At 37.1% G+C, this 26,561-nt stretch overlaps 4 protein-coding genes and 1 non-coding gene across 6 annotated transcripts; 4 read left to right on the top strand and 1 right to left on the bottom strand.

The window, feature by feature from the left end:
• Positions 1 to 77: 77 nt before the first annotated feature.
• LOC149406830 (17.5 kDa class I heat shock protein-like) lies at positions 78 to 793 on the top strand. The gene has a single exon (XM_089609114.1). The coding sequence runs from the start codon at positions 187 to 189 to the stop codon at positions 643 to 645; it is 459 nt and encodes a 152-aa protein (XP_089465240.1). The 5' UTR covers positions 78 to 186; the 3' UTR covers positions 646 to 793.
• Positions 794 to 8,119: 7,326 nt separating this feature from the next.
• LOC149406829 (small nucleolar RNA Z247) lies at positions 8,120 to 8,256 on the bottom strand. Its single transcript, XR_016301853.1, has one exon. It is a non-coding gene; the product is annotated as a small nucleolar RNA Z247 (small nucleolar RNA).
• Positions 8,257 to 9,619: 1,363 nt separating this feature from the next.
• LOC149406828 (17.5 kDa class I heat shock protein-like) lies at positions 9,620 to 10,362 on the top strand. The gene has a single exon (XM_089609103.1). It carries the CDS (start codon positions 9,729 to 9,731, stop codon positions 10,185 to 10,187), a length of 459 nt encoding a protein of 152 aa, XP_089465229.1. The 5' UTR covers positions 9,620 to 9,728; the 3' UTR covers positions 10,188 to 10,362.
• A 3,306-nt stretch (positions 10,363 to 13,668) lies between these two features.
• LOC149406827 (17.5 kDa class I heat shock protein-like) lies at positions 13,669 to 14,356 on the top strand. Its single transcript, XM_089609091.1, has one exon. It carries the CDS (start codon positions 13,750 to 13,752, stop codon positions 14,206 to 14,208), a length of 459 nt encoding a protein of 152 aa, XP_089465217.1. The 5' UTR covers positions 13,669 to 13,749; the 3' UTR covers positions 14,209 to 14,356.
• A 4,050-nt stretch (positions 14,357 to 18,406) lies between these two features.
• Positions 18,407 to 23,254, top strand: LOC149406826 (zinc ion binding protein). 2 transcript variants are annotated; one of them, XM_089609079.1, is made up of 8 exons: positions 18,407 to 18,665; positions 18,748 to 18,840; positions 19,458 to 19,557; positions 20,048 to 20,234; positions 20,617 to 20,851; positions 22,498 to 22,573; positions 22,675 to 22,721; positions 22,822 to 23,254. In XM_089609079.1, the coding sequence occupies exons 2-8, from the start codon at positions 18,752 to 18,754 to the stop codon at positions 23,003 to 23,005; spliced, it is 918 nt and encodes a 305-aa protein (XP_089465205.1). In that variant the 5' UTR covers positions 18,407 to 18,665; positions 18,748 to 18,751; the 3' UTR covers positions 23,006 to 23,254. The 2 variants fall into 2 exon arrangements, with proteins under 2 accessions (XP_089465205.1, XP_089465195.1); XM_089609069.1 differs by having other exon boundaries at positions 18,732 to 18,840.
• The last annotated feature ends 3,307 nt before the right edge of the window (positions 23,255 to 26,561 follow it).

Below are 26,561 nucleotides of genomic sequence, written 5' to 3'. Positions count from 1 at the left end.
CCTAGAAAAGTTAAGAGCAAAGTTACACGTCAGGGTAACAGAAACTTTCTCAGTCTCAGAATTACTATAAATACCGCCTCAAATTATCGGCTTAATCCATCCTCAAAACAAAAGCAACAGAAATAACAATTCCCGTAATTTTCACATTTGTCCGATCATCCAAACAGTATCTCTGACTGAGAAATCATGTCGCTGATTCCAAGCTTATTCGGTGGCCGACGAGGCAACACCTTCGATCCATTCTCTCTTGACGTTTGGGATCCGTTCAAGGACTTCCCGGAGCTCTCCCGCGAGAATTCCGTTTCCGCCATGGTCAACGCTCGCGTTGACTGGAAGGAGACTCCGGAGGCTCACGAGTTCAGGGCGGACCTTCCTGGACTGAAGAAGGAAGAGGTCAAGGTCGAGGTCGAGGACGATCGCGTGCTCCACATCAGCGGAGAGAGAAAGTTCGAGAAGGAGGAGAAGAACGACACGTGGCACAGGATCGAGCGTAGCAGCGGAAAGTTCCAGAGGCGGTTCAGGCTTCCGGAGAATGCGAAGATGGAGGAGATCAAGGCTTCCATGGAGAACGGAGTTTTGACCGTCACCGTGCCCAAAATGGAGGTCAAGAAGCCCGAAGTCAAAGCCATCGAGATCTCTGGTTAAACTCGGATATATGCTCTATTATAGTTCTCTTGATCTCTCTGTGTTTCTATGTATTTGATATGATTGTAATTCGTGTGTGGTTGTTTGAAATTTTATGCGAGACTGGCGTGTGTTGAGTATATATGTAATTTGAATTTCAATTAGGCGATCCCCGGTGCCTAATTTTAATCTTCAAAGGGTCCCTAATATTTCAAAGCTGATATACTGAGCCGAGCTAAGAATCTAAGACTCTATTATGATCACTGCACTGTAAAAGTAAAACAGATTAATAATCCAAAGATAAAAATGGAGTATTATATGAAGATGTTAATTAAAACTGCTGGGCTGGTTAAAAATTCAGAGCCTAGGATATAAGTATAATCATCCGAGAAAGGAAACATTGTTTTAAGGCTAATTTAGCAAAATAGTCCACTCAAATCTTTAAAATTGTTAAATAACCAAGGTTTTGTAAATATTAAGTAAATAGCCATATATCATTTAATACACGTCCAAATTTACAAAAACGCCCAAATGATTTCCCACCCATAAGTCACAGCTCATAAGTCACAGCTGTTGACTTTTAAAAAAAAAAATTAGAGGAAACGTGATTACGAGAATCGAGGAGAGTAATTACTGCAGATTTAAAACCGATCAACTTCACAACCGTTTTTCACTCGGCAATTAAGAAAATAAAAAAATAAAATTTCTCCCAAAAAAAGTTCCCAAAACGCGTCACTCTCTCCGACGAACTGCATTCATCTTCTCCGACTACCGATTTCGGCGAGTGGATCTCAAACAGGTATGCATGTGTAATTTATTCCGATTGTAACTCGTATTTACTAATGTTCACCATCGATTTACACATTAAACCATGGAAAAAGTGTTTTTTTTTAATCGGTTATGAAATAAATCTGGGTTTTTGGGTTCGATTTTTGAAAAACATGGATTTTGTGCTAGTCATCTTCCTTTAGGATAAAGATTCATATATTTACTGCATAATATGTCAATGACTTGTGTGTATTTACTAGTGGACGAGTTATACATGTCTTGTGGTCTAATTAAAAGGAAAAATGTGTGCATGTAGATGTCAATGACTTAGGTGTGATGTTGTTGAAAAGGAATATGATGTCTAGGTATTTTAGATGTTATTGTTTCTTTGTTAAAACGTGTATTTACTGTCGAAAATGTCAATTAAAAAGTTGTGACGAAGATATTTCCATGTATTTACTGCTGAATATGTCAAGTTATGAATTTGTTATATCTAATGAAATTGGAATATTAACGTGTATTTACTGCAAACAGGGTTAATATGACTCAACCACGATGGCGAGAACAAAAATAACTGCCGTAAGAACTAAGACGCTCACAATAACGCCGTCTACCGAAAACAGTTTGTAAATCATGTTGATTACATTCTTTATTTACACCACCTGACAATGGATTATGGTTTTCCAGCCATTGACGTTCAAAAAGCTTAACTGCAACATAACAGTGATAGTAAATATACGTAAATACAATAGTAATATTATGAAAACCTGTGCGAAAATAGCCTAAAATTTCAAAGAAGAAAAGAAAAAAGAATACAGACCTGATTGATTCAGAGTAAATAAGGAGGATCAATATAACGACTATTAAGGAAAAGTAAACTAAAAAGTAAAGGGAATCATTAAGTAAAAAGAAATATTAAATCGAGACAAGATAAATCAAGCAGTAAATAACCGAAAATAATATACAATAGGAAACAAATAAATTGCAACTGCCACGTCCAAATTAGTTCCTAAATAAAGGGAATCATTAAGTAGACTTGATCTTGTTCACACATGAAATCAGGAATTTAAATTCAAAAATTCCGGGTAGTTATATATTTCAAAATTTCATAAAAATTCGAAATTCAAACGCAAACAGGGGCAAATTTCGGATATGAAAAAACATATTATTGGGCCACGTCATCCGGCTATTTACTTAGCATTTACAAAACATTGGCTATATAGCAAATCATAACGTTTGATTTGGCTATTTTGCTATTTTTTTTGTTGTTTTAATCCAACAGAGAACATGCAAATGCAATGAAGTGGATATGTATCTTACCTTCATCTTTTTTAAAGTTGTTTTTGGGGATAATTCCAAAAATTATGATTTTTTTTTACTAAATTCATTAATTGTTTTTAATAATTAAAACTATGATAACTTTATCAATAAATAAAGTTGTTTATTGACATGGCTTCCTTGTCATGACTTTTGAAATTGACGCATCCAGAAACTATAATCAGCACTTGTAAATACTTTCTTCACAATATTAATGATCCCAGTATTTCGGTAAGATACAATAACCATGTTTGCTTTATATCCTAATGACTCTTTTACTTTTTTGAAGAAGTAAAACCATGACTTTGATGATTCCGACTTACCAACATCAAAGACAAGCGGAAAAATCTGCTCATTTGAGTCCGTCGCGCACGCCGTAAACATGCTGCCTTTGTAATACTTTGTCAAGAAGGTTGCATCAATAATAAGGATCGGCCCACAATACTTTCATCCCTCTATGAATGGAGCCGCAAAGAAACAAAAAAGTACATAAAATACTTGTGAGGGTCAGTGACTAAGTCGATGACCAAACCTGCATTCTTTTGCTCTAACATGTATTTGTAAAGGCAAGAGAGCCATACGATGCATCCTCGGTGCCATATAAGGACTCTGTTGCTGCCTTTTTTGCCTTCCATGCTTTTCTGTATGACACACTGATTCCGATCTCTGTTTCCATGTAACTCTGAATTTCATTTGGGCTAGTACTCTGAAGACTTAGATCCCAGTATTTATGTTTTATGATGTCTCCAATCAATGTTGCCGTAGCTTGTGGTTGACCTTTTTTGCCTATCCTCCGCGGGACAGGTGTGAATCGAATCATATCTTAAATCGGTGTAACTCACATTGTCAACAAAAAATATGGAATGCAAAATTTTGTGATTGATAAATCACGAAATACAATATTTTCGTGACTGTGTATTTGGAAACTTTACCTCATAATTTGGAATATATTTGTCTTCTTCATCTTAGTCGCCCGGATTGCCCATTTACAATTTTTATTGGCACAAATGACATGGAGGAACTTTGGAGATGAATTATTCGTTTTGAAATGAAAATGATTGTTTATTGTATCCATGTTCAAATGCTTTTGCAATACTTTTTTTAATTAACATACACTGTGCGCCTCAGGACACATATCGGGGATGAAATTTCCAGCACTTCAACATCGTTGTCCATCACGAGTTCTGGACCCGTACTCAAAATTTTAACAATGTCTTGACGTGGATCAGTGATGTTGGAGAGGTTTGGATCATTTCTAGTTTTCTTCTTTGCGATGGAGTAGGCCCTTCTATAGGTGACGAAGCCTGTCTTGGTTGCTGAGACGGTGGCGTAGGCTCTATAGCTTGCTGAGATGGTGGAGTAGGTCCGCCAAAATTCCTAGTGTCTTCAATCCCAACCGTAGGTTGCACGAATGCATCCGGACTCGGTGACTCCCATTCACGATACTCGAATATAGGATACGGCATCTCGAGAATGATCCTGATTGGAAGATTGGTACATTCACTCTCGTGGTTATTCGGAGTTGGAGTTAATTCATTGCGTGGAGAAGAGGCCCTAGCTATTTCTCGATCAAAAAATGACACGTCACTAATCTCCATTAGGAGATTCAATTTATTCCGATTAGGTCCGTTTTTTTTTTCTCAAACAAATAACATCGCAAGCTTTCATTTTCTTATATGATTGGCGGCATAAAACCGTCATCTTCGTGTTTGACGGTGATCAAATGTCTTGCAGAAGTCAGAGACAGAGTTTTGGACGAAGAAATTAACTACAACGAAAGAGGCGGAGATGGTGAAGGCCGCTAATATCCTTGCGAGTTTTGTGGTCGCGATTTTTCTAATAATTTTAGGTCGTGAGATTGAGATAAGAGTATGAAGAAAGAAATAAAAGCTGTTGAAGGCAATAAAGGTAAAATCAACCTTATTCTTTCTCATTACTGTGCTTTCCTTATATACACCAACATTGATGACAGACTCTAAGCGGGGGAATAAACTCAGAGACAAAATTATTTTCTGTGTTGACAGCTATTGACAGCTGCTGATGTGTACGAGGATACTGCTATCCAATCAGGGGTCACCAGCGCAGGAATCAAGAGCGTATTGAGATAAGCTCAGCCACGTCAAGGGTTTCCACGTCAACACTTTGTAAAGTGCTAGATGATATCAGACGGAGTGACATAAACGACACTGTCACTTATGTTGTGTCGTTTATGTTGTGTCGTTTAACACAGTAGATTTAACATGCCCCGTTAATTTGAGCTCCCCCCTCCCATGGCCGTTCACTGAGCCGATTTCGAAGGTTGGTGAAGAAGGCAGCGGAGAGCGGCTTGGTGAAGATGTCCGCTATGTGGTCTTGCGCCGGGACATGGCGGACTTGGAGGGATTTTTCTTGGACCTTCTCGCGAACAAAAAAAAGATCCAATTCCATGTGTTTAGTTCGCGAGTTTTGGATTGGGTTCGCTGAGAGAAGGACCGTGCTCAAGTTGTTGATCCAGATGATGGGACTTTGACTCGACACCACTCGCAATTCTTTAAGGAGTGACTTGAGCCAGATAATTTCGGCGGTGGCGGTGGCTAGACTTCTGTACTCGGCTTCCGTCGATGAGCGAGAGACAGTTGGTTGTTTTTTGGAGATCCAGGTCACCAGATTTTTCCCAAGATAGATACATATTCCGGTGGTTGATCGATGATCATCAATATCGGTGGCCCAATCGGAGTCTGAGAAACCGGTGATGTCGAGGGAGGGCGTCCGATGCAGAAACAGACCAAATTGAAGAGAGCCGCTCAGGTAACGCAAAATCCTTTTCACCACTTCCCAATGTGGTTGTAGAGGACAATGCATAAACTGACTAGCTTTGTTAACGCTAAAGCTGATCTCGGGCCGCGTGATGATGGCATATTGAAGAGCGCCAACAACGCTGCGATACAGAGTGGCGTCGCTCACGGGATTGCCTTGGTGAGCGGAGAGTCGGAGGCCGCTAGTCATGGGTGTTGGCAGAGGGCTGGCTTCTAGAATGTTGGTTCGTCGGAGAAGGTCGGTGATGTACCTCCTTTGTGAGAGATGGATACCCGAGTCGGTGTATCGGACTTCGATGCCAAGGAAGAAGCTTAAGGAGCCCAAGTCTTTGAGGGAGAAGATTCGATCTAGAGCCGTGATGAGCCGCTGGACTTCACGAGAATCGCTGCCTGTGACAATGATATCGTCGACATAGACCAATAGATAGACCGTTTATGTAGAGGAGAATCGCACGAACAAAGAGGTATCTGCTCGTGATTCTACGAAACCGAAGGTAGTGAGTGTTGAGCGTAGTTTCTCGAACCAAGCACGCGACGCTTGTTTAAGACCGTAGATTGCTTTGTGTAATCTGCATACTCGAAGGTGCGCCGATGAGACTTCGAATCCGAGAGGTTGATTCATGTAAACCTCCTCGGTGAGCTCGCCGTTTAAAAAGGCGTTGTTGATGTCGAGCTGATTAATGCGCCAGCCCCGAGACAGTGCGATGGTGAGGACAACTCGAACGGTGATAGGTTTTACAACCGGTGAGAAGGTGTTAGTGAAGTTGAATCCAGGTACTTGGTGGAAACCTTTTGCGACGAGTCTCGCTTTATATCTCGCCACTATGCCTTCTGAGTTTCTTTTTACCTTGTATATCCACTTACAACCCACAATTTTACGATCTGCAGGGGCAGGAGTTAGTGACCAGGTGCGATTCTGGTCGAGTGCACCGAGCTCCGCCAGCATTGCTTTGCGCTAGTGGGGGGGGGGGGGGGGGGGGGGGGGGGGGGTGTCCAAAGCTTCCTGCAAAGATCTAGGTTCTTCTTCAAACAGATTGTAAGTTTTTGGGATAACAGCAACAAAAACTTTTGGTTTCCGAATTCCAGCCTTGCCCCGTGTAACCATAGAATGAGTATTCGTGTGATCAGTTTGTGCTACATGATTTTCTATTTCCATATTGGGCGGCTCACTGGAATTACAAGGAGCATGAGAGGCAGAAGACAAGGAGTGTGGGGAGTTATGTGAAGAAGGAGTGACAGGTTCTACGCAATCAATGGGCTGAATTGGAGATAAAGAAGGTGAGGAGGGTAAAGGCGTTCCCTTAGATGGTGGCAGCAGGACCGGAGGCAGCGTGAGCACAGGTGTATCGGGCTTCACAGGTGGTGAGGTCGGTGGCTGGTTGTAAGGAAAAATGGACTCGTTGAAGGTAACGTCTCGTGAAATATAAGTTCTCCCATCTCTTGCTAGACACTTGTATCCTTTGTGTTGTGGTGTATAACCTATGAAAGTGCATGGTTGCGAGCGAAATTCCAGTTTGTGTTTGTTGTATGGGCGGAGATTCGGAAAACATTGGCACCCGAACACCTTTAGCATGTCATAGTTTGGTGGACGATTTAGGAGTTTCTCATAAGGGCTTAGAAAATTGAGCACGCTAGATGGAAGTCGGTTAATGAGGTAGGTCCCTGAAAAAAACGCATCGTCCCAAAACTTTTGTGGCATATTGGCTTGGGCTAGAAGAGTGAGGCCGGTTTCTACAATATGTCGATGTTTTCGCTCGGCGACGCCATTTTTTTCCGGTGTGTGTGGGCAGGATACAAGGTGTTCTATGCCTAGCGTGGTAAAAAATGAACTTAAGGCTTGATATTCCCCACCCCAATCGGATTGGACCCTTTTTATTTTATGATTTAATTGAAGTTCAACTTTGGACTTGAATTTCGTGAAGGTTTGGAGCACATCTGACTTATTTTTCAAAAAATAAATCCAAGTATAACGTGTGTAAGCATCAATGAAACTAATGTAGTACTTGTATCCATTTCGTGATAAAACAGGTGATGGCCCCCAAAGGTCGCTATGGATAATTTCAAGAGGATTGTTTGTGATGGTGCTGGCTTGGGAATAAGGTAATTTGTGTGCTTTTCCTTGTTGACATGCAGAACATAAATCATGATTTTGTGACAAGCCAACATTGCAAGAAGAAATAATTTTTTTAATAATCTTGGCGGTTGGGTGACCAACCGCCTATGCCAATGCATTACATCATTCTTGCCAGTGTCTTGAGCACTTTAATTTAAAGGAAGAGACTAGGAATATGAAAAACTAGTTGAGCCATGAACCACATTAACACATGGGTTCATTGTTTGACCCACCATCGTTGTTGGTGTAACCGGAGAAGGAGTTGTTGAATCGGTTGAAACGACGAGCAACGGAGTGACATTGTTTGCCGCAGATCTGGCAAAGGATGCGATTATAGTTGTTCATTCCCCGTCCACGTCCACCACGTCCTCCTCGTGCGTTGGTGTTATGGCTTTGACCAGGTCTGGGCGAGAAGTTCGAGTACCGTTGCGGACCGGACTGAGTGAGATTGACGCTCGGAAGGTGGGTATCCGATGACGGCCCGTGCTGCGGTCGAGACGAGCTTCAAAGCTAAGAAGAAGGGAACTGACATCATTTAGCGTGAATGGTTCAGTCCTGGTGGTGATGGAGATGACCACGGGATCGTATTCACTCCCAAGGCCAGCGAGGACATGAAGGATTTGATCTTCGTTCGAGAGGGTGTGCCCGGCGGAGAGCAAGACGTCGATGCAAGACTTCATCTTCGAGAGGTAATCACGCATTGTCATTCCTCTTTTCTTCATGGTCTGAAGTTGAAGCTTGAATTGTAGGATTTTGGCTTTCGAATGACCAGCGTAAGCTAGCTCCAATGAAGACCAGGTCTGGTGCGCTGTTGAGGCCCACGGTGGTGACGAGGACTGGTTCGCTGATGGAGGCAAGGAGCCAGGAAGCAAGGAGCTGGTCTTGGCGTTTCCAATGGTCAAACGCCAGGTTGAGGTGGCCATTGATCGAGTCTGGTGGCGGAGGAGCAGTAGGTCGCATGATCTCCGTGAGTCCATGGCCTCGGACTGCCGTGAGCACTTGTTGTCGCCATAAAAGGTAATTTGTGTCGGAGAGTCGTATGGTAAGGACTTGGTGACCTGGATTGATTAAGGGTAGAGGAACAATAGGAACAACAGGCTGAGCATTTTGTGGTTCTTCAAAACCAGGGTTGAGAATTTCTGGGTTGAAATTTGGGTTTTGTTCGTTTGATTGATTTGGCTGATAACAGCTCTGATACCATATGAAGAAAGAAATAAAAGCTGTTGAAGGCAATAAAGGTAAAATCAACCTTATTGTTTCTCATTACTGTGCTTTCCTTATATACACAAACATTGATGACAGACTCTAAGCGGGGAATAAACTAAGAGACAAAATTATTTTCTGTGTTGACAGCTATTGACAGCTGCTGATGTGTACGAGGATACTGCTATCCAATCAGGGGTCACCAGCGCAGGAATCAGGAGCGTATTGAGATAAGCTCAGCCACGTCAAGGGTTTCCAAGTCAACACTTTGGAAAGTGCTAGAGGATATCAGATGGAGTGACATAAGCGACACTGTCACTTATGTTGTGTCGTTTATGTTGTGTCATTTAACATAGCAGATTTAACAAAGAGAACTAAGAAAACATGTGAAAAAAAAAAAAAAAAAAAAACCTTAGTAGAGATTGTTTCATTGGTTGAAGATAAAAAAGTAAGAAAAAAATTATTTCTCATGAATTTACTAATAAATCTGTCAAATTTTTTGTTTTATGAAAATTGGTAAGTGCAACTCAATGGTGATATGGCTGTCAATATCCCAAAGAATATATATATATATATATATATATATATATATATATATTATATATATATATATATATATATATTATATATATATATATATATATTTTTTTCTTTCTATTATTTATATCAATTGACCCCGAGTTTGATGTCTATCTGGCGTGGTATAGAGAGCCCGCGAATGTCCTAGAAAAGTCAAGAGCAAAGTTACACGTCAGCGTAACAGAAACTTTCTCTGTCTCAGAATTAATATAAATACCGCCTCAAATTATCGGCTTAATCCATCCTCAAAACAAAAGCAACAGAAATAACAATTCCCGTAATTTTCACATTTGTCCGATCATCCAAACAGTATCTCTGACTGAGAAATCATGTCGCTGATTCCAAGCTTATTCGGTGGCCGACGAGGCAACACCTTCGATCCATTCTCTCTTGACGTTTGGGATCCGTTCAAGGACTTCCCGGAGCTCTCCCGCGAGAATTCCGTTTCCGCCATGGTCAACGCTCGCGTTGACTGGAAGGAGACTCCGGAGGCTCACGAGTTCAGGGCGGACCTTCCTGGACTGAAGAAGGAAGAGGTCAAGGTCGAGGTCGAGGACGATCGCGTGCTCCACATCAGCGGAGAGAGAAAGTTCGAGAAGGAGGAGAAGAACGACACGTGGCACAGGATCGAGCGTAGCAGCGGAAAGTTCCAGAGGCGGTTCAGGCTTCCGGAGAATGCGAAGATGGAGGAGATCAAGGCTTCCATGGAGAACGGAGTTTTGACCGTCACCGTGCCCAAAATGGAGGTCAAGAAGCCCGAAGTCAAAGCCATCGAGATCTCTGGTTAAACTCGGATATATGCTCTATTATAGTTCTCTTGATCTCTCTGTGTTTCTATGTATTTGATATGATTGTAATTCGTGTGTGGTTGTTTGAAATTTTATGTGTGACTGGCGTGTGTTGAGTATATATGTAATTTGAATTTCAATTAGGCGATCCCAGTGCCTAATTTTTATCTTTAAAGGGTCGCTAATAGCGCTATTATTTCAAAGCTGATATACTGAGCCGAGCTAAGAATCTAAGACTCTATGATGATCACTACACTGTAAATGTAAAACAGATTAATAATCCAAAGATAAAAATGGAGTAATATATGAAGATGTTAATTAAAACTGCAGGGCTGGTTAAAAATTCAGAGCCTAGGATATAAGTGTAATCATCCGAGAAAGGAAACGTTGTTTTAATCCAACAGAGAACATGCAAATGCAATGAAGTGAATATGTATCTTACCTCATCTTTTTTAAAGTTGTTTTTGGGGATAATTCCAAAAATTATGAATTTTTTTTTTTTACTAAAATTCATTAATTGTTTTTAATAATTAAAACTATGATAACTTTATCAATAAATAAAGTTGTTTATTGACATCGCTTCTTGTCAAGACTTTTGAATTTTGTATTGACGCATCCAGCAACTATTAATGATCCCAGTAACATACTCAGATAAAATAACCATATTCGCTCTATTTCCTAATGATTCTTTTACCTTTTTGAAGAAGTAAAACCATGACTTTGATGATTCCGACTAACTAACACCAAAGGCAAGCGAAAAAATCTGCTCATTTGCGTCCGTTGCGCACGCCGTAAACATGCTGCCCTTGTAATACTTTGTCAAGAAGGTTGCATCAATAATAAGGACCGGCTGACAATACTTCCATCCCTCTATGAATGGAGCCAAAGAAACAAAAAAGTACATAAAATACTTGTGAGGATCAGTGACTAAGTCGATGACCAAACCTGAATTCTTTTGCTCTAACATGTATTTGTAAAGGCAAGAGAGCCATACGACGCGTCCTCGGTGCCATATAAGGACTCTATTGCTGCCCTTTTTGCCCTCCATGCTTTTCTGTATGACACACTGATTCCGATCTCTGTTTCCATGTAACTCTGAATTTCATTTGGGCTAGTACTCTGAAGACTTAGATCCCAGTATTTATGTTTTACGATGTCTCCAATCAATGTTGCCGTAGCTTGTGGTTGACCTTTTTGTCTATCTTCTGCGGGACAAGTGTGAATCGAATCATATCTTAAATCAGCGTAACTCACATTGTCAGCAAAAAATATGGAATGTGAAATTTTGTGATTGATAAATCACGAAATACAATATTTTCGTGACTGTGTGTTTGGAAACTTTACCTCATAATTTGATAAATCACGAAATACAATATTTTCGTGACTGTGTCTTCAATCCCAACAGTAGGTTGCACGAATGCATCCGGACTTGGTGACTCCCATTCACGATACTCGAATATAGGATACGGCATCTCGGGAATGATCCTGATTGGAAGATTGGTACATTCAATGTTCAAAATATCGGGATATATCGGTGATATATCGCCGATATATCGTTTTTTGAAGAGTCTCGGTAAAATATCTGTTGTAATAATTATCGTTTTATAAATATCATTAAAATATCGATAATATATCGATAAAATACCGATATTTTTTAGTAGTTAAAAAATCCAAAATATCGACAAAATATTGTCAAAATTTGAAAATATCGTTTTATTTGTTTTTTATTTTATTTTTTCTTTATACTTTTTTATTTATTATTTCTTATTATTTCTATCTTTTACTTATTAATTTTACTTAGTATATTGATATCAATATTTTCTTATTTATATTTTATAATATATATAAATATATGTATGACAAATAACGTATTAATATATATATAATATCTATATTAATTGACTAAATAATTAAATATATAATACTATTCCTTTTAATTATTTTAAAGAATATTTGTAATGTAGTAGAAAAATATAACAATTTCTTTGAAAAAAATTATTTTATTACATTTTTTAATATTGAGAAAGTAATGTAAATATTAATAATGTATATCTATAAGAAAAAAGTTATAGGTTTATTTTAAATTTGATTCTTTTATTAGAAATTTAAAAATATAAATAATGGTACATATTTTATTATATTTTGTTATAAGATTTTTGTCGATATATCCGTCGATAATTGATATATCACCGATATAATCGATAGCCGATATTAAAATTATTATAGAATATTCGTCGATATATTCGTCGATACTCGATATATCCGTAAAATCAGAACCTCGGTATGGGTATCGGTATCGATATTTTAAACTTTGGGTACATTCACTCTCGTGGTTATTCGGAGTTGGAGTTAATTCAACGCGTGGAGAAGAGGCCCTAGCTATTTCTCGATTAAAAAATGACACGTCACTAACCTCCACTAGGAGATTCAATTTATTCCGATTAGGTTCGTTTTTTTTTCTCAAACAAATAACATCGCAAGCTTTCATTGTCTTATATGATTGGCGACATAAAACCGTCATCTTCGTGTTTGACGATGATCAAATTTCTTGCATAAGTCAGCTTCAAAGAGGCGTACAATGTTTGCAACAAGGGTAATCCAAGGTAGAAGGCAAACAAAGTGCTAGAGTACCATCCTCTTTGTATACGTCTGGTTGTATCCACTTATCACTATGCTTAGCATATATGAATAATTCATCCATTCCCACAAATTAGATATAAGTGATCGATTAGTCAAGAAAGTTCAAAATTCGTGACTGATTTCCCATATTTCGTGACTCACGTGTCACGAAGCTTGCCACGAAAGTTGTCACGAAATATGCAACGTCTGACAAATCAGTCACAAAATCTCATAAAACGCAATATTCGCAAATCATGAAACCTTTTGGTAAATCGAAACTTGGTGTACCCAAGTTGTATAACATCGTGACAGAACCCAAAGCTTCCCGTAGAGTTATTCGATCTATCCATATTCTGATGGAGTTAACAGAGTTTTGGACGAAGAAATTAACTACAATGAAAGAGACGGAGATGGTGGAGGCCGCTAATATCCTCGCGAGTTCTGGCGAGCTTCTGGCGAGTTTTGTGGTCGAGATTTTTCTAACAATTTTAGGTCGTGAGATTGAGAGAAGAGAACTAAGAAAACATGTGAAAAAAAAAAAAAAAAAAAAAAAAAAACCCTTAGTGGAGAATGTTTAAAAGTAAGAAAAAAAAATTATTCCTCATGAATTTACTAATAAATTTGTCAAATTTTTTGTTTTATGAAAATTCGTTAGTGCAACTCAAATGGTGATATGGCTATCAATATCCCAAAGAATATATTTGTGTTTTTTTTTTCTTTCTATTGTTTGACGACTATCTGGCGTGGTATAGAGAGCCCGCGAATGTCCTAGAAAAGTGAAGAGACGTCAGCATAACAGAAACTTTCTCAGTCTCAGAATTACTATAAATACCGCCTCAAATTATCGGCTTAATCCATCCTCAAACAAAAGAAACAGAAATAACAATTCCCGTAATTTTCACATTTTTCCGATCATCCAAATAGTATCTCTGACTGAGAAATCATGTCGCTGATTCCAAGCTTGTTCGGTGGCCGACGAGGCAACACCTTCGATCCATTCTCTCTTGACGTTTGGGATCCGTTCAAGGACTTCCCGGAGCTCTCCCGCGAGAATTCCGTTTCCGCCATGGTCAACGCTCGCGTTGACTGGAAGGAGACTCCGGAGGCTCACGAGTTCAGGGCGGACCTTCCTGGACTGAAGAAGGAGGAGGTCAAGGTCGAGGTCGAGGACGATCGCGTGCTCCACATCAGCGGAGAGAGAAAGTTCGAGAAGGAGGAGAAGAACGACACGTGGCACAGGATCGAGCGGAGCAGCGGAAGGTTCCAGAGGCGGTTCAGGCTTCCGGAGAACGCGAAGATGGAGGAGATCAAGGCTTCCATGGAGAACGGAGTTTTGACCGTCACTGTGCCCAAAATCGAGGTCAAGAAGCCCGAAGTCAAAGCCATTGATATATCTGGTTAAACTCGGATATATGGTTTATTATAGTTCTCTTGATCTCTCTGTGTTTCTATGTATTTGATATGATAGTAATTCGTGTGTGGTTGTTTGAAATTTTATGTGAGACTGGCGTGTGTTGAGTATGTATGTAATTTGATTTTCAATTACGCGATCCCCGGTGCCTAATTTTAATCTTTAAAGGATCGCTAATAGCGCTATTATTTCAAAGCTGATATACTGAGCCAGTTAAGAATCTATTTTATGATCACTGTAAAAGTAAAACAGATTAATAATCCAAATATAAAGATGGAGTAATATATGAAGATGTTAAAACTGCCGGCCTGGTTAAAATTCAGAGAGACTAGGATAAAAGTATAATCATCCGAGAAAGAAAACAAGGGGTTTTAATTGTTTTATTCCTAGTTTACTACAGAGAACATATATCTTATCTTCATTTGAGTTTTTTTTAAGTTGTTTTTGGGGATAATTCCAAAATTATGACTTTTTTTTTTTTACTAAAATTCATTAATTGTTTTTTATTATTAAAACTATGATAAGTTTATCAATAAAAAAAGTTGTTTTATTGACATGGCTTGATAAATACAACTATTTATTGACAAGCTTAACAATAAATAATTATAGTTCTGAAATTATAAGCTATTAGTAAATTTAGGTCAATTTTTTTAGATTTTTATAATCACAACATCACTAGCTTGTGAACTCTTAATTTTTTTTTTTGTTTTACTAATCAAATCCAGAAAATTGATAAGAACTAACAACACTACACGACACGTATCGCTTATTATGGCCACTCATAAAAGAGCCAATATATAATCAAGCTACTTGTTTCTTATAATCAACATTGATGATTGTACACTTTGTACTGCATTGTAGTACCATAGTATAATAGTGTACTAAAAAAAAATAAACGGTACTTCTAGAGAACCCAAGTGTACTCTGGTTTATGTTTCTTTATAAACGCCATTGCTTTGCTGTGTTAGTAATTCTAACCTTGTAGCCAACCAAACTTCCTTTTCATGTTTGGGAGAGAAAGAGAGAGATAATCGGAGAATATTGAGTCTCGCCCCGCCGAGTAGAAGTGTAAATATATCGTCCCTTTCGCAGGAATTTATCACTTCTACTCGAAGGGCTGAAATTCAATATTTTTTGTAAATCCCTCCGGAGTCCCTTTCGAATAAAATAGAGAAGGTAAACCAAGCAGTGCTTGAGAAAGAACCTTTTCATTAATTTTTGAGTCTCAGGTTCAGAAATAATTGCTGTCTGAAAACGAATTTATATTGTTATAGTTTTATTCTTACTTTTTTTTTTCAGTAATGTTATTTTGAAATAATTCAGTACTTTTATATCCATGTGCAACTTGCAACTAATTATGCATGTGATGTGATTTGATGCAGCAGATCTATCCATATTCTGATATTATGGATAAACATACCGAGAGAGATTCTATAATATAATAAAATAAAATTAATTATATATATATATATATATATTTATTGAATTGAAATATAAAATTATATTTCCTAAAAAAAAATTGTTTAATGTTTTCTCATAAGATCAATACTAGATATAATTTTTATCTCCTGGCCATAATGAGTCATTGAATATATAGATATTGAAATAAAAAAAATTGTGATATATTGGAAGTTGAAACTTAGGAGTATATCTAGATCCAAAACATATCAATGGGCATTGTATAAATTATATATTTGCAGTATTTGGTATTTGTTACTTGCACTTTTAGACCGAAACAAAAAAGAATATTAAACACATATGTCTCTTTCATCTTTCATCTTCTTCACAGGTTTGATATTTTCATGGTGTGAACATGTGAAATGCTACATGTAATTTACCATATACTCAACTCAAGTCTTTCATTTGATGAGTTGTCATTTTCTCTTTTACCATTTGTCAAAAATTATTAATGTCATTGATGGTTATAAAAGGGATGCATTCCTTCCCAAATGCAATACATTACTACGGAAGACAACTTCTGATATTTATTTCTCTTTGTTTAATCCTTGGTTTAATCTTTATAAATTTTTCTCCCTATTTAGTCTTTATAAATTTTTCCCCATATTTAATCTTTTTTTTTTTTAGTTTGAAGTTAAATATTTTATGTAATCAAATATATGAACTGTATGAATGAAAAAATTGTAAAAAAAAAAAGTTCATATTCTAATGTTTTGAACATGTATAAATAAAATTATTCCAAGCTTTACTTGAAGGATCAAGGACACATCATGTATAATAAAGATACGAATTATTTTTGTAATAGGAAATTCATTAGAGAAAATAAACGTAATAAGATGGATGGACTTTTGCACAATACATGCTTGGATGTCTTGCTTAAGTTTTGTGGACCAAATCGTCCCACTCTGCTACACTCTGCTGGAAATCTTTGAAGAAATGTTCAACCACTTTTGTAGTGAGATAATTAACAGTTTAGATTTTAAAGATCCATCGCTAACTAAATATTCACGATTAAATTAAACCATATGCTTAAATTCAATATTAATATTTATTACACATTTAAGAGAAATTTTGGCCATTATAATAAAATTTTACTACCTCAATAAGTAACACTCACCTCACTAAATAGATCACCTCACATAATGAAAAAGGTTAAAAAAAAAATAGTAGAGGCTACTTATTCTTGTTAAAAGGAATATTTTCACAATTTTGGCTTTCATATGAAATGTTAGAAATTTTCAAATAGGCCAACATTTCGTTGTTTTTTAGTAAATAGTCACGTAAATCTATTTAGCTATCAAAATGATTAAAAAAAACGCCGAATAAATTTATAGTAAATATGTGTAAATAATGTTGACTACATCATATTTTTTTCTATTTACGAAATCTATTTACAAAAAATTTACAAAACGTTGGCTAAAACACAAACGCTTATGTTTATGTAGCTTATATCACTATTTTTTTATCATTTTTTTTTACCTATAATTACCAAGTTAAAAAAAAATCATATTCAGAAAAGAGAAATTATACTGATTAAGTCACTTAAAATGTTAGCATTTTATTTTAGCTAACGTTTAATTTTTGTTTTAACCAACTAGCCATTTGACACGTGGAAGAAGATTAGACAAGATACTAAAAAAATCGATTATGTCATTTCTATTTATATGTTTGCTGTTAACAAATCAAATCAAATCAAATTAGATAAATAGTTATTTATTTTCTTTATATAGTTAAATGTGCAAATGGGCGGGAATTATACTAGGGACATTCGTGTCAAATTTCGGAAGTTAATAAAAACAGATGGCTAATATTTTTTAAAAAAATTTAAACATTGGATAGTTAATTTGACTATTTGCTAGAGCACTCTTTTGAAAATAGTCAATTCTACATGAGGTGCTTAATTATATATTGATTAATACATAAAGTGATCTATAATATAAATAATACTAATAAGTAGTTAAGTCACTTCTAACTTTTGTTGATGAATTGACGCACGATTGTGTAAATATGCGACATCTCTCTCTCTCTCTCTCGCTCTCTCTCTCTCTCTCTCTCTCTCAAGTCTAAAATTTGTGTATGTTACCCAAAAATACGCGACTCGAGTTGTGTATGTTGGTCCGTGCCTAAAAACAAACGACGCATTGATTATAGACGCAACAAATAGACACAACTACCAGTATGTAGGTAATGAATGAGAACACAAAAACAAACTCTTGCCAAAAGACGAAAGAAGAAATAGAAGCGATTTCTCGCGTTTGTTGTTCCTCTTGCCAAACTCACTATTTGACAGGGTTAAAAACATATGCGACTTATCGCGTTTGTTGTTAAACTTGTTATCCGGCAAGTTTAGCAAAAAAAAAAATGCGAGAAATCGCATATGTTTAGCAAAAGAATGCAGGAAGTCGCACCTCTTTTTAGCAAGGTAGACGCGACTCGTTGTTTTTGTTGTCTTAACTAATAATAAAATGTAGAAAATAATCAAAGTAAAATAAGATGATATAAAAGTCCTACATATATATATATATATATATATATATATATAATACAAACTAATATAAAAATCATAAATATAATCTGGTATATTAAAAAACTGATACAGAAGTTGATTGGTTTTAAGTGTAGAGATTTGAATTTTGTGAATTTTAGTTGCAGAGATAATCTGGTAATTTGAAGTTGAATATATTAGTTTATTAAAAAAACGTTGTTATTTGATGGTTAAATTTACAATTAATTTGGACTCGTATTAATATGCGAAACACGAAATTAGTTCATGAAGCAGCGCAGCCGCTAGTAGACACAGTGACATCATGATTTGAGAATTACACACACAATTTGTGAAGCTTGAACATTCGAGAATTGGCAAAAACTCACGCGTCCACGAAAACATTACGAAGAGAGAAGATTAAGAATTACGCGGATGAAACCCTACGGGACGCCCAAATTCATCAAATAAAGCTCAAGTTCTTACTTCTGACATCCACATCTGCCGGGTATTTCAGATTTCATTTCGTTTCATTTTCTAGTTGTTTCAATTTGTTCTCACCCAATCTGTGTAGTTTTGTTTTTCAATAGAATAATGGATTCTCAAGCGAAGAAAAAGGCTGCGTTTCGAGCTAAATTGAATGCCCAGAAGAAGGATAAGCGAATAGATTCTCCTCTCGTAAGGTTACTCTCAGACTCAGTAGTGTAGACAAGTTGCTAAATATCATGAATTTTATGGACTTGACTTTCAAGCTCTTTTTTTCATGTGTAGTTGAATCGATTAAATCAGAGTTTGAATTTTGATAGAAATCTACGAGTTTTAGGTTTCAATACTCGTTTGACTGAATTTTTTTTTTTTTTTGGTTCTCTTACAATTCGAAGAACATTATGCTCATTTCCTATTTGGCGAGACTGTGTCGAAGATTAAAAATACTTTCCGGAGTTTTTCAGCCATGATGCGTTTCAACTTTCAAATTTACATTCAGCTTTCAATTTAAAGACATATTTATCTCAATAAGAGCGTGCTATATTTCTTGACGAGGAATTTGTTGGATTTGGGAATGTAGTGGTGGTTTATGGAAGTCCTTGTATAAACTTTCCCCTTGATCTTTGGGCTTATTAATAGGACCTATGTTATGCTATTATCATCTTACATTTTACAAAGGCTGTATTGAATATTTAGTGTTATTTCTCCAGGAAGTTATATGGGCTGATAAAAGTAATAAGCACGTATTTTTCCGGTTTGTTTTTTATTTTTAATTTTTTATTAATGTCTTTCTGCTTTCTTCTAAAATATATAGGTATAACGACTTGGATCAGCCAGTATGTCGAGTTTGTAATGTGGTCTTGAAGTCTGAGGCCGTTTGGGACGCACATCAAGTTTCACGTAAACATCACGAGGTGAGATAGTTTTTTTTTCTTCTTGTTCATGACATTATTTGGCTAGAAGATTAGGATATTTGAGTATGGGAATTGGAGAAGCTTTTAATATATTCCCGAATAAAAAATATATTAGACGGGATATAGTTCTTTTTATTGCTTCTTAGTTAGATAGTTGATGAGTGAGAGCAAACACGACGCTGCCACAACAAGGTCTTAGTAAAAGGCATCGTTGTCAATTCGAACAATCTTCCTGATCTAGTTGGTCTGTGATTTTTCCTTGTTGACGTTTTACTTTCTTCTATTTGTCTTCTTCATTACTAATGCGTTTTCATTTGAATTCCACCGCTCTGTTAAAACCAGAGTTCCGATAAAAGTGCACAGAAACTGGTCTAAGTTGACAGGCCATTTACGTGTTAAGTTTGGAATGTGTTCATAGAATATCATGAACTAAGAAACTGTTCCTCATTATTCTGTTTGACGACACTAATTAGAGTTTCTGTTAGGTTAGGCCATAAGTAATCTCAAAGCTACTGTGCCTGGAAAAGCCCCGGGAAACAACGCTAAAGCTGAGCCTCAAAAAGTATTGCCGGATTCCAAACGAGAACATGTTGAAGTGGTGCAAAACACGGCACCGGAGCGTTCTAGAGAATCCACCAGACCTCAATCTGGACTTCCGCCTAATTTTTTTGATAATGGTGAAAAACAAACGTTTTTATTTTTGCCTTTGATATATTTTAGTATTTAATTTTCTGATAATGCGATGAGAAAATCTGAAACTGAGCAATGAATGACATAATCTCCTGAACTTGTTTATTTAGCCTTTCCTTAATACAAGTAATCCAACTTTCCGATCAAGAGTCGAAGGTGAATGCTGTAATGCTATATACTCTCAAAACATCAATTTTCGTCCTCATTTGGTCCATGTATGCACGATGGAACCGAAATAGTTGGTTTGATATGATAGCACCTTCTCTTCTATGGTGCTCACCAGTTAGAAGTTGAATATGTTTCATTAGTTTGTGGTATTTTCATGGTACAAGATTTGCCTAAGCTCAAGTGATTTAAATGTAATTGTAGGAAATAATCCTGTTCAGACAGTGGAGAATGAAGTGGACCATGGAAAATTTAAAGTGCCTTCCAGTAGTTTTTCCCGTGTGGAAATTACTACTCCGATAGCCGAGCCTATGCAAGCAGCTCAAAATGCTGGTTCAGAAGCAAAGCAAGTAAAGGGAGCTCTTCCGGAAGGTTTCTTTGACAACAAGGAAGCTGACTTGAAAGCAAGAGGCGTTAAACCAGTTAAGCTGGATGTCAAGTAAGTTTCTAGTTTTCTCTTGGTTGGTCTCTAATGCAAAGTTTTCCATTTTCTTTTGTGATGAAATTCTTTCTGTATGCTCTTTGGCTTTTTTCATGCATCATTTATGAAGGAAAAAAAAACAAGGAGTTTTGTTTTGATGAAATGAAAACAAAAGTTGACATAGGAGGGGCTGATATGAAATTTTCTGTGTAAAAATAATAATAAGAAGAAGCCGAATAACAATAAATAAAAAAAAAAAAATTGAAATAAGGGCGTAAGCCTCCCCTAGGCGTGACTTCCCTCCGTCCATGCGTGTATGTGTTAAAAAATATGCGTTGGAGTGTTCAATTCAATCCTTTCTATTAATCAGATATGGCTACGGAGTTTGGTAAAAACATATCGGAGAAATGGATGGGTAAGTGCTGAAGACACAAGCTATAATGCAAGAGTTGATCGTGATTGGGGCATCTTGATATAATTAGGAACGAATTGCAAAACCAGACCATTGTTTAATAACCCAAAATTATAAAGACTGTATTACAAAGCTAAACTCGAGAACTTATGTGAAACCCAGTCACGGTATTACGAAGGAGTGTACTGAAAAAGAGCCGAAAGGGCTATGAACAACTTTGAATTGAGCAGTTTCACCCCGAGGCTTAGAACCACCACAAGGAAGATTACATTAAGAGAGCACTAGTGCAATCTTGCCCAATCCCTGGCTAAATCGGACATAGAGAAATCTGTATATTCATTAGAATTGGCATGTAGCCATAGGACCATTCAATGGTTGAGGCTCTGTAGTTACCTCACTGGGATTCCACACCTTCCCTTGAAACAAGTACTTGTTCCTTTTCTCCCATATCAACCATGCTGCTACTTATACTCCAAGCATTGATGCTCTGTGTCATTTGGAACTTCTCTTGAATGTCTGAATCATAAAGAGTTTGTCAAGTGAGTCGGCCGATTGTTCTCACGATTTGGAGTCTGGAGGGCAAGATTACTCGCGCCGTCAAACCACCCGAAAAGAGACTTCGTCACTTTAGATCCTCCATCCACTGGAAGGTGACCCGGGATCTGAAGTTAGCGCAAATTGATGTATATATGGAAAGGCTTCCACGACCGCAGGGCTTGACTACTCGATAAGGAACGCAAAGTCCCTCAAACGGTGAAATTTGTGGATGGCTCTTAATCTCCAAAACGACAACATAATCCTGGTACTCCCTTATTTGGCCGAGGGAAACAGAGACCACTTGTTCTTCGAATGGGACAGAACTTTCCACAGGTTATAGCTTGATTCGGAACTTGAAGTGGAGCCACACAGGAAAGATTGTCTTTCTCTCCTCGTGCTTGGGAATCTGGTGGCATAGGAACAAATCTCCAGTTAGAGAATCTGGGTTTTTTTTTTCATCCGTTAGTTTTGGATTTTGATTCCTACTCTTTATCCGATCTTTTGGGAAACTGGTCTTATACTTTATGTTTTGTATTACTTGATTTAGCCTATCTAAAGCTTTCTTCCTCTTTTTAGTTTTTAATTGTTAACTGAAGTTTTCTTCACATTGCTGCCTATCCCCGGATTCATTCTTTGAGTCGGTTCATGTTTTAAGTTCGCAGAATGAATATCAGGTCATCTCACATTCCTTTATTGATATTTTTTTTTTTTTCAGGGACGAGTACAAAGAATTTGAAAAGTTGATCCAAGAGGACTTGAAAGAGGTGGACAATCGAATGGAAGAGGATGAGGTAAATGGTTCTCATATTATTTACGTCTAAGAGATATTCTTCATTAGTTTATTATATATTAAAAAATCTAATAATGCGTGCCGTTTAAAACTCCGCTGCAGTTCGATGCTGCTGAGACGATTGAAGAAGAAGAATCTGCCGAGCAAAAGTATGTTTAGTCTAGTCACTACACGCGATATTTGTGCAATCTGAGACAACTTTATTCGCGCAGAATATTTACGGTTTTTTTTTTCCTCCCAAATAATCAGGGGTTACAGGGAGAAGTTGGAATTGCTGCGGAAGAGGAGACTAGAACTGATGGCCGCTAAGTCTGCCAAACGGAGCAGAGTTTCGGACGATGCCAAAGAGAGACCGAGCCGTGATGATTCTTCAAGTGATGATGATGACAGCGTAGGCGATTTTGCAGTTGATTGGAGAGCACAACATTTGTGAGAAGAAAAAAGAAAAAGAAAAAAAAAATTGTTGTGGTAAGATGTCAATTTTTTCACCCTAAAATATCACTTATCTGGAACTGTTTGGTACAGACTCTAGTGTATGGCCTTTCACACCTGAAAGCAAACCGAGGTGATTTAATAGTTAGTGATATGTATTTTCAACTTTAAAGTGGATTAAGATTGCCTAGCCTGAAGTGGCACGAAATGTGACATTTTTAGTATGGTGCAATTTAGTAAGTTCGTATGACTCGGCTTAGTTGTTTTGGCTTTGGCCCTTTGTTGCATTTTTTTTTAAACGAAAACTGTATTATTGATGATTTTGATAAAGACAGAATACAGAATTTCGAGCGGAGATAAACTCCTACAGATTGTTGATACTGTTTAGATAAAGAGCACGAAGTTATCGGAAAGGAAAACTAAAACTCCTGAGAGACAAACAGTAACAAAGATGTCGAGATACATCTGACGGGATTCCTCCCTCGCCCTCCGAAAAAGGAGAACTAGCTTGTTGGCTGGTTCACCGAAGAACCATTATTTTTTGGGATGTTTAAGCCCGATGATTCGGAAACCATGATGATTCGAAAACCATGACTTCTATGAGGTCTTTAGCATCTTTAAGTTCTTCCCGTTTTCCTTTTACACTTTTGTATTTTCGCTGAGAACGAGAAGTCTTGACTTGGCCGAGTTGGGTGCAGATCGTAGCTTCCCCCGATAACATCCTACGTTTCTTAGTAGACGAGTCGACTAGCAGAGGAACTGGGCCGAAAACAGACTTGGGGCGGGTTTGGGCCATATCAGGAGTAAGGATTGTTTTTCCCTTGGGCTTTCTGATCAGCTGAGGGTGTAATTGCAAGCCTAAGAGGCCCAGCTCCCTTAGAGTCTTCCAGCAACTTTATGGGCTTCCCAGGCCCAGGGTCAGACGGTTTCCTGAATTAGTTACCGCGCGATGTCTAGGGGAGGGAGAGCGTTCGTCAACGCATTGAAGGAGGGCCAGGGATTGCGGTTGGTCCCTTGTTGCATCTGTATGACTTACATTACATATTGGGATTATTCCTAAACTATTACCTCTACACTATTTTTTGACCAAAATCCAATATGTCTAAATTAATCCAAATATATGACTTTCATTTTGTTTAACTTACTCTTTTACCTTTTTTTTACTCTCCACTCATTTGTCATTCTCTCTCTCTCTCTGCTACAATGATTCTATCTTCTTCTTTTTTGATGTGTGTTCTTCAATATGTGGCCAAACCCTAAAATCAAAACCCAAATCTTCGCTGGAGAAAGCTGGTACTACTTGAAGAAGCTTATCAACGACGTCCACAACAAGGTGGAGTCAACGCACAACACGGAGCGAGGAAGCGGTGCGGCTCGGCTTCCGAATCGAGCGAAAACCAACTCGACGGAGACGATCGTCGAGCTCCAGCGCGTTCGTTGCTCTGTCACGCCTGGCGGGATTCGAAACTCGCCGTCGCTCTCGACTCTTTTGGTTGGGCATGGGCGAAGAGGGTTTCGGTGCCATCGACGGCGAGGTGGGAGGAGCTGAGGTGGGCCGGGGTCGAGGGCACGACAGCGGTGGTCGGAGGAGGCATAGCTCGACGACGTCGTTTAGGAGGCCTGGGATCAGCTCTGAAAATTTATAGGTTTTCGTTGAAGATTTATTGACATTGATGTCAATAAATATGCATTTTTATTGACATCAATGTCAATAAATCTTCAAATGAATTTCCCAGAATCGTTGAAGATTTATTGACATTGATGTCAATAAAAATGCATATTTATTGACATCAATGTCAATAAATCTTCAAAGGAATTTCCCAGAATCGTTGAAGATTTATTGACATTAATGTCAATAAAAATGCATATTTATTGACATCAATGTCAATAAATCTTCAACGAAAACCCAGAAACGTGAGACGTGAGGGAAGACACATAGACATGAAATACGCAGGAAAAGAGAGGGAAGGGAGAGGGACGTGAATAACCCATCCAATTAATCCAAAAATAGAAAAAGAAAGTCAAATAATTAAATAAGAAAGAAAATCAAATGTTATTAAAAGTAAGGGTATTTTTGTATTTAGTGAAAATAGGTAGTCATAGTTTAGGATTTATTTGAGTTTAGTAGATTTTGGTCCAAAATCTTTGTACAAGTCATAGAATAAGAATAATCTCTTACATATTACATATTTACAGTAGACGCATGAAAAAAAATGCATACTTTCTCAAATATTAAAAAAAAATCAATGGAAAATTGATTTTATTTTTATTTTTAGAAACTAATAATATTTTATGACGAAATTTGTAATAAAATATTGTATTTTATTGTGATGATGAGTTTCATCATTAAATCAGTTTTTGGAATATATATGTATATATATATCATTTTGGTAAAAAAAGCATTGCGTTTAATTCATGTCCATTTCCCTAAAAGAAGTAATGTTACAAACTTTTTACTATTTATTAAAATGTAAATGTGATTTTTTAATTGTGGTTTGGTTAGATAGATTATGTTTTTGATAAATCTCGATTCATTATCAGTTAACTGAATTTTGACCGGCTAAAAATAACTCAGTTAATTTTTGTCAGAGGACATTCCACACAAAAAGGTTGTGTGGAACTCTGTGTGACGTGGACACACTTATTGTTGACATTGATAGCTTTATCAATTTAGTTCAGAGAATGAAATTCATTCGTCTCCCTTTCTCCGTCCTTCATCTATGAGAGTAATGTATTTAAAATGACTTCAGATTATTTGAAAGGAAAAAAAGCGGCCAACACTTGAATTGTATCAATTGAGTTCAGAGAATGAAATTCATTCGTCTCCCTTTCTCTGTCCTTCATCTATGATAATAATGTATTTAAATTTTAAATTGACTTGAGATTATTCGAAAGAAAAAAAAAAAAAAAAAAACCAACACGATCTCACGTTACAAGCTACATTTGCGCACTGATCATACTTACACACAGTTATTTTCATGTTAAAGATGATACACTTAATCACTTATCTACTTGTATAGGAAAACCATACAAATTTACAAGTGGGACTAATTTTTATATAAGTGGGATTATATAAGTAGTTAACGAACTACACTCAATACATAGTTGTAAATGAGGCGTCTTAATAAATAACACATCTGTGATTAGTGGCATTCCCATGTATTTATGCAACACATTGGATTACAGCTAGATAGGATATAGTGCTACGTCAACTATCTAGTACACTTTTGAGCCCAAAAAAAAAAAAAAATTGGTGCAGTATATGTGTGTGTATGTATATATATATATATATATATATAATATAATATAATATAATCTGTGCGTGTGTGTGTGGAGTCGTGGAATAATGAATTCAGTTTTTGGCGCCGAAATATGACATGGCGCTCAAACTGATCACGTATTATTATTTACTATATAAGGAATCCGGAAGCAATTAATTGAGCTAGTTAGGTCTTTGTTGATAAGAGCATATAGTTGAGGGTATTTATTTTTATTCTATGTTGATGAGGACTAAAAAGAGCCATATTCTTTCAAGGACGCTGCTTTATCTAGTTGGA

Source organism: Urtica dioica, chromosome 1, assembly GCF_054948205.1.
Source record: "Urtica dioica subsp. dioica isolate 48M chromosome 1, U.dioica_male_clone48M_v1_H2, whole genome shotgun sequence".
Lineage (NCBI taxonomy): Eukaryota > Viridiplantae > Streptophyta > Magnoliopsida > Rosales > Urticaceae > Urtica > Urtica dioica.
The sequence above is the reverse complement of the archived record's forward strand: the minus strand, read 5'-3'. Positions and strand labels throughout refer to the sequence as shown.

What these genes read in the sequence shown, in the direction of transcription:
- LOC149406826 (XM_089609079.1), top strand. Translation starts at nt 18,752, where the DNA reads ATGGATTCTCAAGCGAAGAAAAAGGCTGCGTTTCGAGCTAAATTGAAT. An exon ending in GCCTAATTTTTTTGATAATG is followed by an intron (nt 20,235 to 20,616) that starts GTGAAAAACAAA and finishes ATGTAATTGTAG; the next exon opens with GAAATAATCCTGTTCAGACA. An exon ending in CCAGTTAAGCTGGATGTCAA is followed by an intron (nt 20,852 to 22,497) that starts GTAAGTTTCTAG and finishes TTTTTTTTTCAG; the next exon opens with GGACGAGTACAAAGAATTTG.
- LOC149406830 (XM_089609114.1), top strand. Translation starts at nt 187, where the DNA reads ATGTCGCTGATTCCAAGCTTATTCGGTGGCCGACGAGGCAACACCTTC.
- LOC149406828 (XM_089609103.1), top strand. Translation starts at nt 9,729, where the DNA reads ATGTCGCTGATTCCAAGCTTATTCGGTGGCCGACGAGGCAACACCTTC.
- LOC149406827 (XM_089609091.1), top strand. Translation starts at nt 13,750, where the DNA reads ATGTCGCTGATTCCAAGCTTGTTCGGTGGCCGACGAGGCAACACCTTC.